This window comes from Tupaia chinensis, unplaced genomic scaffold (assembly GCF_000334495.1).
Source record: "Tupaia chinensis unplaced genomic scaffold, TupChi_1.0 Scaffold000076_1, whole genome shotgun sequence".
NCBI classification, from domain to species: Eukaryota; Metazoa; Chordata; class Mammalia; order Scandentia; family Tupaiidae; genus Tupaia; species Tupaia belangeri.
Window position 1 is genome coordinate 571,988 of NW_006159536.1, and position 14,603 is coordinate 586,590.

Below are 14,603 nucleotides of genomic sequence, written 5' to 3' on the forward strand. Positions count from 1 at the left end.
CACGCTCCTCTGCTTCCTGGCTTCAGCCAGGTTCAGTTTCAAATGCTGCCCCCTACAGAAGCTCTTCCTGATCATTCCAGATATAATAGTAAGCCCCTCTGATCACTATCGCCCCACCTTGCTTTTTTTTCTAGGTATTTACCACACCGGGAATCTGTGAGTAATGTTTCTTCACTAGAACATAAACTCAAAAAGGCAGGAACTTGGCTGATTCTCCTCTCTACACTACCACTCGGGATAGGGGCACAAAGGACGTACCAGTGGGCATTTATGGAACGAGCAACTTATTGGTAGCTAATGGCAGCATTTAGGTCACTCGTCTTAGCCAGCCTTCCTCTACTGCTTTCTCCTGTCACTCTAGTCACTCCTCTGGGGACTTGCCTCTTAAATCGGACAGTCCTTACAGAGCCATCTTCTGTCCACTTTTCATGCCACGTATTTTCTCTGCTTGTGAACGGCTAACTCTACATGCTTTACTTTTAGCTCAGACTCCTGCTCCAGTCCACGTATCCAAACAGCTACTGGTCATTGCCACTACCTCCTAGGAACAGCAAGCTGAACTTGTTGACCACGAACTCCCACTCTTCTAACCCAGTTTGCCCTCCTCTTGCATGACCTGTCTACATATGAAAAGACCTCTCTGGCCTCTCTCCAGCAGGTGCTGAGCATTCCCAAATGATGATCAGTGCTCATTGAGGGGTTTCCACCCACGTGCACAACACTAGCCTCTTCTCTTAAAATGCAACTAGATGCTAAAGGAGTAAGTCATAAGTCATCTTCCCCTCCAAGCTGACTTCCTCCTGTAGGTTTGCTATAGGGAGCAGTAAAACTCAATCACTGGTATAGAATTTATTATTCAAAATCATCAAGTCTTTTCCATAGGAATTCTGTATGGAGGACACAAAGGTAAGGACACAGCTGCAACTGAGCAGGCTAACTAGCAAAACTTTTCCAAATACTGCTGGTGCTATAATCCTGGGCAACTTCAAGAAAAGGCACAAGAGGTCAGTCGGAATGACTGGAGAATCAGGGCAGGAGTTCTCCATCACACACACATCACAACTGCCTGGGCCTCAGCTTAGAGCTGCGCTGAATTGGTCTCTGCCTATGGACCGGATGGACCGATTATTGCTTCCCATCCCACCACCCCGTACACCTCACATCTTACACGCATGTGTACACACTGCACGTGCCCGTGTGCACTGAGGCATGGAATGGGTGGCAGAAACCAGAAATTTCTCCTGCTGCCTTTAAGAGCAATTGGTATGCGATGACAAAAGCAATGGCAATGTTTAAATCATAATTACTATTAGACTCAAACATATTTACTTTCCTTGGACAGCTTTCTATTAACGAAATTTTGATAATTTCAGAAACCTACTTTTAGCAAAATGACTATATCCTGTGTACAAGACCCATTTCAAGATGCTGTACAAATAAGAAGTTATCTTACCAAAGTTACTATTGCACATTCAGCTGTTAGCTGTGCAGCACTAAAAAGAGTACGAACAAATCTGTAAATAAATTTGTGTTCAGGATCATGCTTAAAGTATTCCTCTGGAACCTTTTCTCGCTGAAAGAAGAAAAGATAATATGTTAAGTATTCACTAAAGAAAAAAAAATTAAGTATAATGAAAACAGCAGTCTTCATATTTGTGCTCGTGTGTCCCTTAAAATAATTTAGACTGGGTGACATGTCTTTTAAATATAAACAGTGGGTTATTAAAATGTCATAATGATTTAGTACCATAGCCATTCATTAAGGAAAAACACAAGCACAAACTCAGAAAATATGTATGCTCCTTTCCATCCTACCTCCATAAAATTCTATCCTAATGTAAACCATGCTTAGGTTTGAAAGTCTTATCGATCATAGGTCATGCTTCTCTAAAGTAAAACTCTGGAAGAACACAGAGTTTCATTTCCAGTAAGGATGCATTGTTTGATACAATAGTCACCAGTCACATGCGGGCACTGAGCACCCCAAAGTGGCTCTTAATGGGTCTAAAGAACAGAATTGCAAAATTTTCATGTCATTTTAATTGATTAAGATTTAAACAGTTTTCAGGGACAAGCAGATGGCATAATGGTTATGTCGCTGGACTCCCACATAGTCAACCACAGTTCAAGTCCCAGACCTACTACTGGCTTAAAACTCACACCCGGGTATATGTGCATACAAGACCAAAATCCCGAGAGGAGAATGGAAGAGAAGGGACTGAGGCATGGCCATACTCCCCAGGGAGTGATTTCTAGTTTTCTCTCTCTCTGGCAAACACACAAACCCTATAGCAAAAATCTCTCAAAGAAAAAAAATTAAACAGTTTTCTAATTCTCTCATAAAGATCACAAATATGTGAAAACTATTTATAGTTTGATGTCAATGAAAAAAAATTTTTTGAAGATTTTAACTATTTTATTTTAATTTGATCAGAGAAAGCCGAGGAGGAGAGGAGGGAGGGAGGAAGTTGAAAAGCAAGCCACCAGGTCTGAAACTTGAACGGCAGTCGGCCATGTGGGGAGTCCAGCACCCTTAATCACCACACCACCTGCCAGCCCCGAAAATTATCTTTTTAAAAGACACATTTTCTGTTATTTGGGTAGGAGGTTTACTCACCTGAGCTCACTAATTAAACAAAGCTTTAAGTTAGTTTTTATTCTTTCATATCCTTATATTACAACACTGCTTTAACCAGATGATTATATATAACATGAGATGGGAAGAAAGACTTAAAATAGTTTTTTCATTATTTTTAAGTTCATTTATGTCTTCCATGGAGAACAGGAAGCAGGGGAGAGACAAGACACAGTCAGGTACCCCATACAGGGTCTCCATGCCACAACCGACCCCCACCCAGCCTGGACCATAAGCACATGCACATGTGAGCCAGGCACATACAAAAAGGCCCTGCGGTTCAAAGCTGGAACTCTCCCAGGTAGCTCCAGTTGTGTTATTGCTGTGCCAGTCTGGCCCCCAAGGAAGATGATTTTTTACTTCAGCATGAAATAAACACAATTCTATGAGACAAAAATACAACCTTAAAAAGTGACACTTACTGTGAGTGGATGTGATCTCTCATCAAAAATATCCAGGGATCTATTTGCATCTCTACAAAATAAGAACGTGCATATAAAAAATTAATTCAGGAATTGTTAATGTCTTCGTAAAATATCTCTTGGTAGAGATGGGTTGGGGAGAAGCCTACCCTTTAATAAAGCAAACACTTCTACAAATTCTTCTGGTTTCTTTCCTTAGGAGTTTCTTGATCTCTTTTTACTCAGCGCATTAATAACAAAGCCTTTTCTAGGGTGACCAGCCAGAGCTGCCTTTAATTAATGACCCTACCTAACAGGTAATAGTAACCAATCAAATACATTTTTACTCCTCTAGCCTTATAATGGAATACACAAGAATATTTTGCACAACAATAAGGTCCTTAGAACTTAATGAATATGAATATGAGATCCAGATATCCCAGGGTTTCCTCTATTTTATGTTCTTACCATACATTTCTTTTCTCTTAAACAGTCTGAGTTAAAACTTAATGGCTTTTTTATCTTAAAAAAGACCCAGTCAACCTTTTATTTAAAAGTTCAGAAAACTAATATTCTGTACTTAATTAAACCAGTCATTCTCTGAGTATAGTCTGTAACCTCTGGAGATTCCAGAACCCTCTTACTGGATGGTCAAAACTGTCCCCATAAAAATTCCAAGACACGGTGTGGCACATGGTGTGGTGGACGCTGGACTCCCACATGGCCAACCACAGTTCAAGTCCTGGACCTGGTAGCTTGCTTTCTCACTTTCCCTCTCTCTCTTACTTTGTCCATCTTGGGTCAAATTATCTGTTGATGAGGACGTATATGGTATTCTCAACTGGACTGAAATGAGGTGTAATATCATGGTGGGTAAAGTCTCTTTAAAATCTAAATGCTGTATAGCAATTGAATGTAAATAATAATAATAATAATAATCAAGAAAAAAACACACTGGGCATGTATGTGCATGCCTGAAATCCTGAGAGGAGAATGCAGGAGAAGGGACTGAAGAGGAACAGTGAGTGTTATCTCACTCTCTCTCTCTTTCTGGTGAACACATGTGCTCTCTAGCAAATTAAAAAAAAAAAAAAGACAAAAAAATTATACACATACACACACATATATATTTGAATAAAATAATTCTAAAAAAAAAAAATTCCAAGACACTACCTGCTTTTTCACTGTGTCACATTTGCAATGATAGTATAAAAGAAAAAGTGGACAAAACTGCTGGTTTCTCAGCATGAATCAAGGCTGCAGTACCAAATTATATTAGTAATCATTTTCTTCACTGCTACTTGCAGTGGGGGTGGGAGGGGAATAGCCTGCTTCACATAAGAATCTCCTTGATGGAGACCAGCAGTTAACGTAATGGCTATGTTGCTGGACTCCCATGTAGTTGACTGCAGTTTGAGTCCTGTACTGGGCTGCTTAAACTCATGCCGGACGCGTGTGCATGCATGCCCAAGATGCCGAGAGGAGAACGGAGGAGAGGGGATTGCAGCGTGGCCATCTCCCCTGGGGGGTGATTTCTCACTTTCTGTCTCTCTGCCTCTGTCTGTCTGTCTGGTGAGCGCATGCGCCCTATAGCAAAACAAAACAAAACAAAACAAAACACCTCTCCCCCCCCAAAAAAAATCTTGATTCTTCTACTTAATATTCTGAGTAAGTGGAATAGTTCACATAGAGCACTTCCGCATACTAAAGTTTGGTTAAGGAAAAGCACTTGTGATTCAGTCGCGTGCCAAACAGCAGCTTTTTTCATAGGAGACCTTTTTTTTTTTTTTTTTGGAGAGATTTTCACTGTAGGGCGCGTGCGCTTGCCAGACAGACAGAGAGAGACATAGAGACAGAAAGCGAGAAATCACCCCCCAGGGGGGATGGTCACGCTGGAATCCCTTCTCCTCCATTCTCCTCTCGGGATCTTGGGCACGTACACGCACGCGCCCGGCGTGAGTTTTAAGCCACCGGGTCCGGGACACGAACCGCGGTCGACTACGTGGGAGTCCAGCGACATAGGCATTACGCTAACTGCTGGTTCCCAGGAGACCATTTTTATCTGAAAGTATAAGCATCACTCTCGAAAAGAAAGTTGAGTGTATCACTTCAAGGAAAATAACAAGTACCTGGTGCCAATGATAAAAATTAAGCTTTCAAACTAAAAATCAGGATTTTGAAAAACTTGTCCTTTCTACTGTGAGCCTGATTTTATAAAGTCTCAGTACTGGGGCCAGCAGGGGGCATGGCAGTTAAGACACTGGACTCCCAAATGGTCAACCACAATGTGAGTTCCAGACCTAGTAGCTTATAAAATCACACCAGGCACATGTGTGTGTGCCCAAACCTGAGAGGAGAATGGGGAAGGCCATTCCCCGGGGGAATGACTTCTCACTTTCCCTATGTCTCTTTCTCTGTCTCTCTGGCAAGTGCATTTAATATTCTGAATAAGTGGGAAGGTCGTACAAGGTTTTTCTCTTCTGGCAAAAACCTTCAAAAAAGTTAATGAAACAATAGTCTTGGTAAGACTGGTGGTGATACTAATATGAATGAATTTTTGACCCTATAAAGAAACAACACAATATTTTCCAAATGATCAATGCATAATATCATAAAAAGATGTATGAGTAAAAGATCCACATCCACTCATAGTGCAAGCAGATCAATGAGTAAAGTCTTAGTATCTGCAGAGAACCTCCCACAGATACCAAAATCAACAAGTGCTCAAGTCCCTTCTATAAAACGGCACAGTATTTATACATAACCTACGCACATCCACGCGCAAACTTTAAATCATCTCAGTTACATACAATACCTAACACAATGCCCCCCACATCACTGCATCTCCATGGATTCAGTAAAATACTAGGTACTCAGCAAGTTTTGCTGTTTGGACCATTCTGGAAATTTTTTTTCCTGAATATTTTCTATCCCTGGTCGGATACGTGGGCTGACCACATAAACATAACAAGTTCATAAACTAATTTCAGAAACTAGCACAGGTGGATTTCTGATGCAGTACTGATATCCACAACAATATGAAAGCTTTATATCAGCACCAAGCGAGGTTATCTTTATATCCTCTCCTCAAAGCAAATTGCAAACAAAGACAGACATGAGAATCCAACTGTCTTCTATTAAGCCAGACAATAGAGAATGCAAAATGCAAAAATGCAAATAAATTATATACTTCTCACTCAACTTTTATGTTGCAGAAAACAGTTACTCTTCATAAAAAAAATACTATTATGTAAACAATGTGATTCTGAGTCAGAAGTGATTTGTCTTCCAAGAGACATTTTCGGTTGTCACAATGCTGGTGGGGAGGAAAGGGGATGCCTCTAGCATCAAATGGGAAGAGAACAGTGCTGCTGCTAAGCACCCCACAGTGCATAGGACAGCCCCCTCGCACAAAACCATCTAGCTCAAAAATCAGCAGTGCCAAGTTGAGAAACCCTTCTTGAACAAACAGTAGTTCTTTTGTAGTTCTTAATTTTAATTTTATAACAAAGTATGTATCAGTATCATTTGAATAAATACTCTTTAGGATCCTTAATACATTTTTTAAAAATTATTAAACAATTTAATAGATTTTTCTTACACCCCAGTGTCCTGGGGTGTAAAAAAAAATCTACAAATGCTTCACTTCAGTATTGTATTGAAAGTATTCTATAGCTTATGTCTACAGTTATGATCTAATACTAAACTAGACACCATGCAAAGCAATTAGCTGGAATAACAACACAGGGTTTAAAAGAGCTCACCTGTTCTTTATGTGGTAATATATTGCTAAGGTCACACTGTGGAAGGAAAAACAAACAAACAAACAAAAAACTGTTACGACTGATTTTATCATTTGCTAGCTCAAAAGACATTTTTAAAGGAAAGGACAAGGGGCAACCCTTCCCAGGGGCCCTCAAACCTTCTAGTTTCCTATGGGCACTTTCCCCGATTTTAGTTCTTTGGCTTTAAGTGAAAATAAGAGAACCAAAATGCTAGGCAATATCCTATTCACAGACATGCTTTTGCTGACTATTGTATAAATTACTACATATTAAGCCTTCTACCCAAAGAATCTTTTAAGTTGTACATATTATCTTATCTGTGTACATTATATTCCAACAATATGGCTTTGTTTGTTAAGGTGTTTTGAAGTGCACCTCCTACTGTGGTCCGTGAGGTGCCATGAACAATGGGTGGGCGGGCCCTGCAACATGGGCTACCTATCCACCACTTCCATTTGCCTAAAGGTAAGTAAAGTGTTTACACCAAATAAAGTCATTTAAAATCACCCCTGTATACTGTTAGTAGAAAACTTGTTAGTAAATATAAGTACCCACAAAAATCAGTATCAGGTCTACCTTTTCTGAAATAAGTAGCATTAACAAAATGCAGTATAACACTGTACGGTATATTATTAATGGCAGTTATTTCCAAATTAGTTTAAATAAAATATTAATGAAAAAATATGAGTCTTCGGACACTGTTTCTAGAGTCCTAAGCTACCCACAGATGTTGTATGTCAGTAGGGAGGGGTTCTCTCAGCGAAGTTACATGCTTCCAGTTGCCCTCAAGGTCTAAAATGAAGCTCAAAATAATTGAGGGAAGGCACATCTGAATTTTAAAGGTAGGTCTATAAAGTTATTAGCACTTTCTTTTTAAGCCTGAAATATTATTAGCATCAAAGATGGATACTTCTATAGTGCTTCAAACAGTTTCTTCTCCAAATTGATTCTTGGATCACAGAATTTGAAATTAGGTCCCATCAAATAGTTATAAACAGTTCTCTCTCCTACACTCTAATTAGGCAGTGGTTCACAAACTCTGCTGGACACTGAAATCACCTGAGGAGCTCTAAAAAATGGCCTGTCTTACACCTTGAGACATTCTGACTTGGCCGGCACTAGGAATGACGTGAGTATCAACATAGGTTTTAAAGTTCCCGGGTGATTTCACTGTGCAGCAAAATCTGGGAATGACCGAGTTACAGTTAAGCTCAGAATCGGCTGGGGGGCTTTCGTCCATATTGTATCTTTACATCCTTTTCCAGTTTTTGAAAAGGCTTTTGAGTGCCTAGTGACAGAGAAAAGGTAGAAGTTGGAAAAGGCGTGTGTCTTCAGACATGTATGGTAAGCAAAGTTGCACAAGTGAGTCTGGTTCACCCATCCCACTGAGAACAGTGCGCTACTACCTGATGATAAACATTTTTCAAAATCTTTCCTAAAAGCCAATTTGTCCTATTAACTTGCTCAGTAAACAATTATTTTGCCAATGTAACAAGAGCAAATAAAAATTTAACTTCCAAAAGTAAACTTCTAAAAATTAGACTAAACCTACTTGTTTCAGCAAGGTTAATCTTTACTATATACTGAAACACCACTCTTTAGAAGCTGAGGACTCTATAGTCAAAGTAGAATGGGTTTTCACTCATGGATTTAGGGCCCTGGCTGAATACAAACATTCAGTGGCTACTCGATAGGTGCCAAAGTTTGGGACGTTAGCCAGAGCGGGGCCTGGTTTTTGCTGAAACACAATTTGATTTCTGCTAGTGCTACAAATAAGAGAGGAAAGTTACATTATTATGAGTGTGAACTTGCAGTTTCTCATTAAAGAAGTTACTGACGATTTAGCTTAAAAAGGTGGCATATTAGAAACAAAATTAAGCTTATAAGATAATTATGTTTTTAAACTAAAAAAAATTAAGAGATTGGGGGATTAATATTCTAGTGTTTGCAAACTTTGTTCTGAAAATCAACTCACACATAGCCCAAGGAGATGTTAATAATGTTCCCTGGACAGACCGAATGAAGTCGTTTTTCTGTTACCACTTTTTAAACAAGTCTGAGAGTTGTCTTAAGGTGTCTGAGAGTGCACCCCTACTGAAGCTGTGAGGCACTGACATATGATGGAGAAGTGGAAGCACAGGTCACTACGTAGCCAGCAGGGGACGCGCTGCTCCTACCTCAAGAGCAGCTTCTAGAGTAATTGACACAGCTTTAGGGCTCGAACTCCTAACATCTGTGTTTTTCTAGAAACACACAAAATTCACTTCTCCTTCTCATTATGTTCAACCAGATCTTAACCCAAGTGCAGCAAATACACAGCTGCACTGTTGCTGAGATTCCTTGTTTGCTAACTGGCTTTTCCCTTCTAACATGCAGTCTAAGATTAGGACAGAAACTGGAAATTCATAGATAAGTTCTCGAAATCAATATAGAGTGGACCCCAATTTCTTAAACTGATTCCTGAAAGGACAAGCAAATGGCTGGAGTTACTTAGTACGGCTGGATGCTTTTAGCACAAAGGGGTCTGTCCCTCAGCCCTCGGCAACCTAGTGGTACTCACCATTTTATTGTGGTTCTAAGATTAGGCTGGCTGACTGTGCTGTCATCTAGAAATATTGTTGAGCATGAGCTATACTTTTTAGTAAGATGCCCTGGAGATACCTGAAGGGGAAGGGAAATAGAAGAAAATGTCACAGTGAGTTAAACCTATAAAAGTGTGGTTTTTTTCCTTGGTTAAAATGTCACACGATAAAGCATTAAGGTATCTCTTATACTCCTGAACTGCTTGAGTGTGATATCATGTGGGGCTCTACGGGAAACCCATCGGAGGCACTTAACTTCCACAGACAACGTAGGAGGAATGGGTTATAAAATGCTGCCCTTGCTACGGTACCTATATAATCAAACCTGGCAAGCACCTATATCTATCATAGGTTATGGTTAAGCTCAGAATAATGTAATAATGTAAACAGCTCAGAATACAATGTCAGTGTTTTGTTTTGTTTTTTTTTTTTTCCTCAAGCAATGAAAAGCAACTGAGACTTTCTATTTCAACTTACTATTCCTTTACTACAATAAAATGTAATACCTTAAATAATATTGGTGCAAGAGTATTTTATTGCAGTAAATCAATACTCAATACATTTACTAGTTTACTGACACTAAACGTACTAGTTCAGGAGATAGTGTGAGAAGCTGATGTTTCTGAGTCAGTGGCTGTGTGTGCCAGGGCTACTGGATCACTAGAAGGCCCCAGGACCTCTCTGGGCCCGTTTCCTTACATGGAAGAAAAAAAAACAAGTGCTTTACGATTCTCTCAGCCAAAAACCAAAAGACAAGAACAACTCTGTGAATGTAACTTTTATTTTGTGTATAAGTAAGACTGCCATTACACTGTTCAACTGCAAACCTAAGAAAATGCTTCCTATTCATTCACAAGTTACAGTAAATTTACTCTATAAACTACCTGACCCCATGGTGACACTCTCCTGCCTCCCTCTCTCTCCTTCCCCTAGCAGGCCTGACTCACCCTATCAATACTTCCTTGCCAGCAGCCACACCACCACCTTCTTGTACAGCATCTGTCTAATCCACCTCTTGTTACATGGTGAAAACTGCTTGCAGGGCATCTCCCTAAGTCAACCTCCTCAGAAAAGGGAGGAGTCTAACTCCTCTTACCTCCAGTTGCTGAGCACAGGATTTGGGATAAATTAGGATTTCAACAAGTGTTTGACAAATTATTATTTAAAATCAGCTACAATTTGTAAAGTAAATCTTACTATAGATATAAATTAGTGATCATTTATCTGCAGCATATTGGAGAGGAGACAACGAACTTTTTGGGCCCTCTTGAGAAAAAAACTATGTTTAAAACACTTTAGAAGTATCCATTTATTTGTGAAGAGTGCAAAAATATAGCAATAATCCAATACTGAAACAGCCTAAACTATGGTAAGACAATCCTCTTCCTTGAATATATGGCCAGTGACCTAATCCCAGTTACAAACAAATGAAAGTATCATTCTTTAAAACCACAGAATACCAATATTAATGCTTTTAGGGAAAAAAAAAGGAAATTAATTCAGATAAGCCTTCTTTCCTCCTCTTTAAAGAACAGATTTCATCATGCTGTCATACTCTTTCATCAGTATCTGGCAAAAACACATGAAAGACAAGGCAGGGAGAAGATCTATTTGATGCTTTTATAAAGTATTTAGAAGTTGCCAGTAGCCAATAATCCAAAATATCCATGCAGTAGAACACCACTTTGCTTGTTTCAGATGTTTTCACTCAAAGCCACTTACTCCTTAGTAACAAAAAGTCCCAGAAGTTATATTTTTAGAAGTATTACTATTTGGAGGACTAAATTCTCTTTCAAGCTAGAGATGTTTTAACTCTATCTAAACTCTGATGCATTTCTTAAGTTATTCAGTTAACACGTACACTTTATGTTAACTGTACACGTGTGTTACTGTTACTATGTACAGCTGTCCCTAAGTACCTGCAAGGGATTGGTTCCAAGACCACTGGTGATACCACAATCACAGACGTTCAAGGCCCTTACATAAAATGGTACAGTATTTGCATATAACCTATGCACATCCTCCTGTGTATGTTAAATCATCTCTAGATTACTTACAATACCTAATACAATATAAATGCAATTTAAATGATTATTTTATATTATCTAGGGAATAATGACCGAGAGAATGTGTCTGAACATGTTCAGCACAGATGCAACCAATTTTTTTTCAAATATGTTTGATCTGAGGTTGGTTAAACATACAGACCCAGAAATGCAGCTATAGAGGGCTGACTATACTTTTATAATCACAAAAACAATACAGCATGAAAACCTATTCATTCAAATACTTTTATTCTAAGTGGAAGCATCATTTTAGGTCACTACTCTTAGGAGCATATATTATTTTGTTATAGTATAATAAAAGTCAATTCTGACAAAGCCAATATATAAGAATAAAAAAAAAAAAGAGGAAATGCACGAAAACATAAGACTACTTGGGAGAGCTTTGGGGTTACATTTTTCTCCCATTTTCCTCTATTTAAAATTTTCAACCACTGGAGCCAGCAGGTGGCATGGTGGTTAGGGTGATAGACTCCTACATGTCCGATCACAGTTCAGAGTCCCAGATCTGGCAGCTTGCTTTCTCACTTTCCCTCTCTTTTTTCCCTCTGTCTCTCTCTGGTGAACGTGCATGCCCTATAACAAATTTTAAAATAATAATCAATAAAATTAAATAATTATTTAAAAATAAAATTTTCTATCATAAATGTATACAGGTTTGTCTTTAAAAATATTAGGCCTAAAATATGTACAATTTTTAACTAGGTGTGTTCTTACAGCCCTGTGGGGACTGACTGAGTGAATCAACAACTGCTCATCTACTGGCTAGGTGCAGCAACACTCTGTGTCAGTCCAGACTTACACTGAACTCCTACTTAAAGCTAGAGGAATTACTCATTCCAGGAAAATGGCTATTTCTACCCTCTTGTTTTGTGTGTGCGTGTTTTTTAATCCAATCAAGCTATTTCAAAATCTCAAGGTGACCAAAAAAGGAGAATGAATGCAAAACCCCTCTATTTAATATACACAAGGGGCACAGCATTCACCTCAAACTACTCAAACTTTTCGGCATCGAGAGCATCATCGTAAGGTGGGCCTCCAAGCCCACCATATAAAGAATCTAGATTTGAGGCTAGAAGTGGCAGAATTAAGCCTCTGAGCAAAGGCTGGAATATAACTGCCAATATCTTTCCTCTCTGCTTGCTTGAGAACTTGACAACTGTCCTTTATGTTTGTTAACGCCTTACCATTGCAGATCTCCAATATGCCATAAATATAAAGCATGAAATGCAAATGCTAAGAAAGGCAAACAACAAAACACTATTGAGAGCACACTGTTTATAGGGATTATTTCAGGTGGTCGCTAAAATAGGAACAAAGAATACCATTTATTTATCTTCATTCCATCAGCACAAATGACACAGTATGGAGTTTAACCATATTTAGCAAGCAAGGGAAGGGGGTACTTAGTAGAACTAAGGTTAAATGGCAAAGACCAAAAAATCATCATACCTAGTAGAAGTCATAACCCAAACTTTACCATTAAAAGTCAAGTACCAGGGACCAGCAGTTAGTGTAATGGCTATGTCGCTGGACTCCCACGTAGTCGACCATGGTTCAAGTCCCAGACCCAGTGGCTTAAACTCACACCGGGTGCATGTGTGTGCATGCCCAAGATCCCGAGAGAAGGGAGGAGAAGGGACTGCGGCGTGGCCATCCCCCCTGGGGGGTGATTTCTCACTTTCTGTCTCTCTGTCTCTCTCTCTCTCTTTGTCTGGTGAGCTCACGCGTCCTATAGCAAAAAATACCTCTCAAAAAAAAACAAAAAAAAAAAAAAAAAGTCAAGTACCTATTGAAACTTGCCCCTACTCACTCAATTTTTCCCACTGGGCCTGCTGCCTCTTATTTGAATCCACTAAAAGAAATAAAACTGAAGTCTACTCTTTGTATCTCTCATTTTAATAACATAAAAAAAGAATATATTTAATTATCTGAAAAGTTTCTAGCACTGTGTGCATTAATGAAAACTGTCCTAAGTTGCATATTAACGGGACAATATAACAGGTTGAGTACAGGAATATAAATCCTGAAACAAAGCCTTAGTAGGGAAGCGTAACATGCTAATTCTGTAATAATATTAAGTATACTGAATTTAAACTTCTATTTATATTTTGAATATAAATTCTAGGTTTGGGTTAAACATGGTGAACCAACCACAGAGTCATTCCTCCTTAAGTCTCATCAGAATTAAAGGTATAAAATAAAGGTTATACGCAAGACCAGGAGACAGTCTTAACAGCAGATGATTTTTTTTTTTTTTTTTGAGAAAGAGACTTTTGCTATAGGGCATGTGCACTCACAAGACAGAGACAAGAACTGAGAAATCACCCCCCGAGGGGGCATGGCCACACCACAATCCCTTCTTCTCTCAAGATTCTGGACACACACATTCATACCTGGAGTGAGTTTTAAATCGCCAGGTCTGGGACTCGAACCATGGTCAACTATATGGGAATCCAGCAACGTCACCATTACACTAACTGCTGGTCCCAGACAGCAGACGATTTTTAGTAAGTGTTTGAATGATGAAAAGTAGATAAAGGAGCGTTAACTGACATGGAAAAACAGAGGAAGCACAACTTTGGTGCCTACAGAGTATTGGGACAGGAAGGACAAGCCAAAAAAACAAAAAAACAAAAAGCCAGTCTGCCCAAAACCCTGGGCAGACTCAGAGGCACATGGCTCCTCTAAAAGCAGGTGAACCATAAACAAAAGCCAAGTAGGTCAGCTGAAAATCTGTCGCCAGAGCCCCCAAGTCCACCTTGTAAAGAATCTATATGTATATTCTCTGGAGATATTAAGTCGAAGCATTTCTAGGCTCAGAGGTGGGAAGAGGCTGTACAATGAAAAGTAAAACTCCATCTCCCCTTGGCACAGTTTCTGGAAAGCAAGCAGCCATGCCATAACTCCTCCCTAGGCAGAAAACTGAAGAAACTGAGCTGTTTCAGAACACAGACCCCCAGATGATACACTAATGTCCCCCTGATAAAAACCTGGCGTGGTCTCCGAATTCTCACAGCGACACCCACGCAGGAGCAAGCCCTGCTCACACACAGCGCCCCTGACTGGATAAAGCCAGGGGCACAGCAACACGGTCGAGGGGAAGCCTCCACCTAGAGAGTGCAGCCATAGGGAAA

At 39.5% G+C, this 14,603-nt stretch overlaps 1 protein-coding gene across 3 annotated transcripts in view; it reads right to left on the reverse strand.

Moving 5' to 3' along the window:
- Positions 1-14,603, reverse strand: part of CCNYL1 (cyclin Y like 1) — a 44,895-nt gene that overhangs the window by 10,909 nt on the left and 19,383 nt on the right. For 2 of the 3 annotated variants that reach the window (XM_006142439.2, XM_006142438.2), the window contains exons 4-7: positions 9,382-9,482; positions 6,801-6,836; positions 3,058-3,109; positions 1,454-1,573 (exon numbers count right to left, since the gene is read on the reverse strand). In XM_006142439.2, coding sequence (XP_006142501.1) covers positions 1,454-1,573; positions 3,058-3,109; positions 6,801-6,836; positions 9,382-9,482 — 309 coding nt within the window. The remainder of the gene's footprint in view (positions 1-1,453; positions 1,574-3,057; positions 3,110-6,800; positions 6,837-9,381; positions 9,483-14,603) is intronic. The other variant, XM_014584311.2, reaches the window with a different exon arrangement.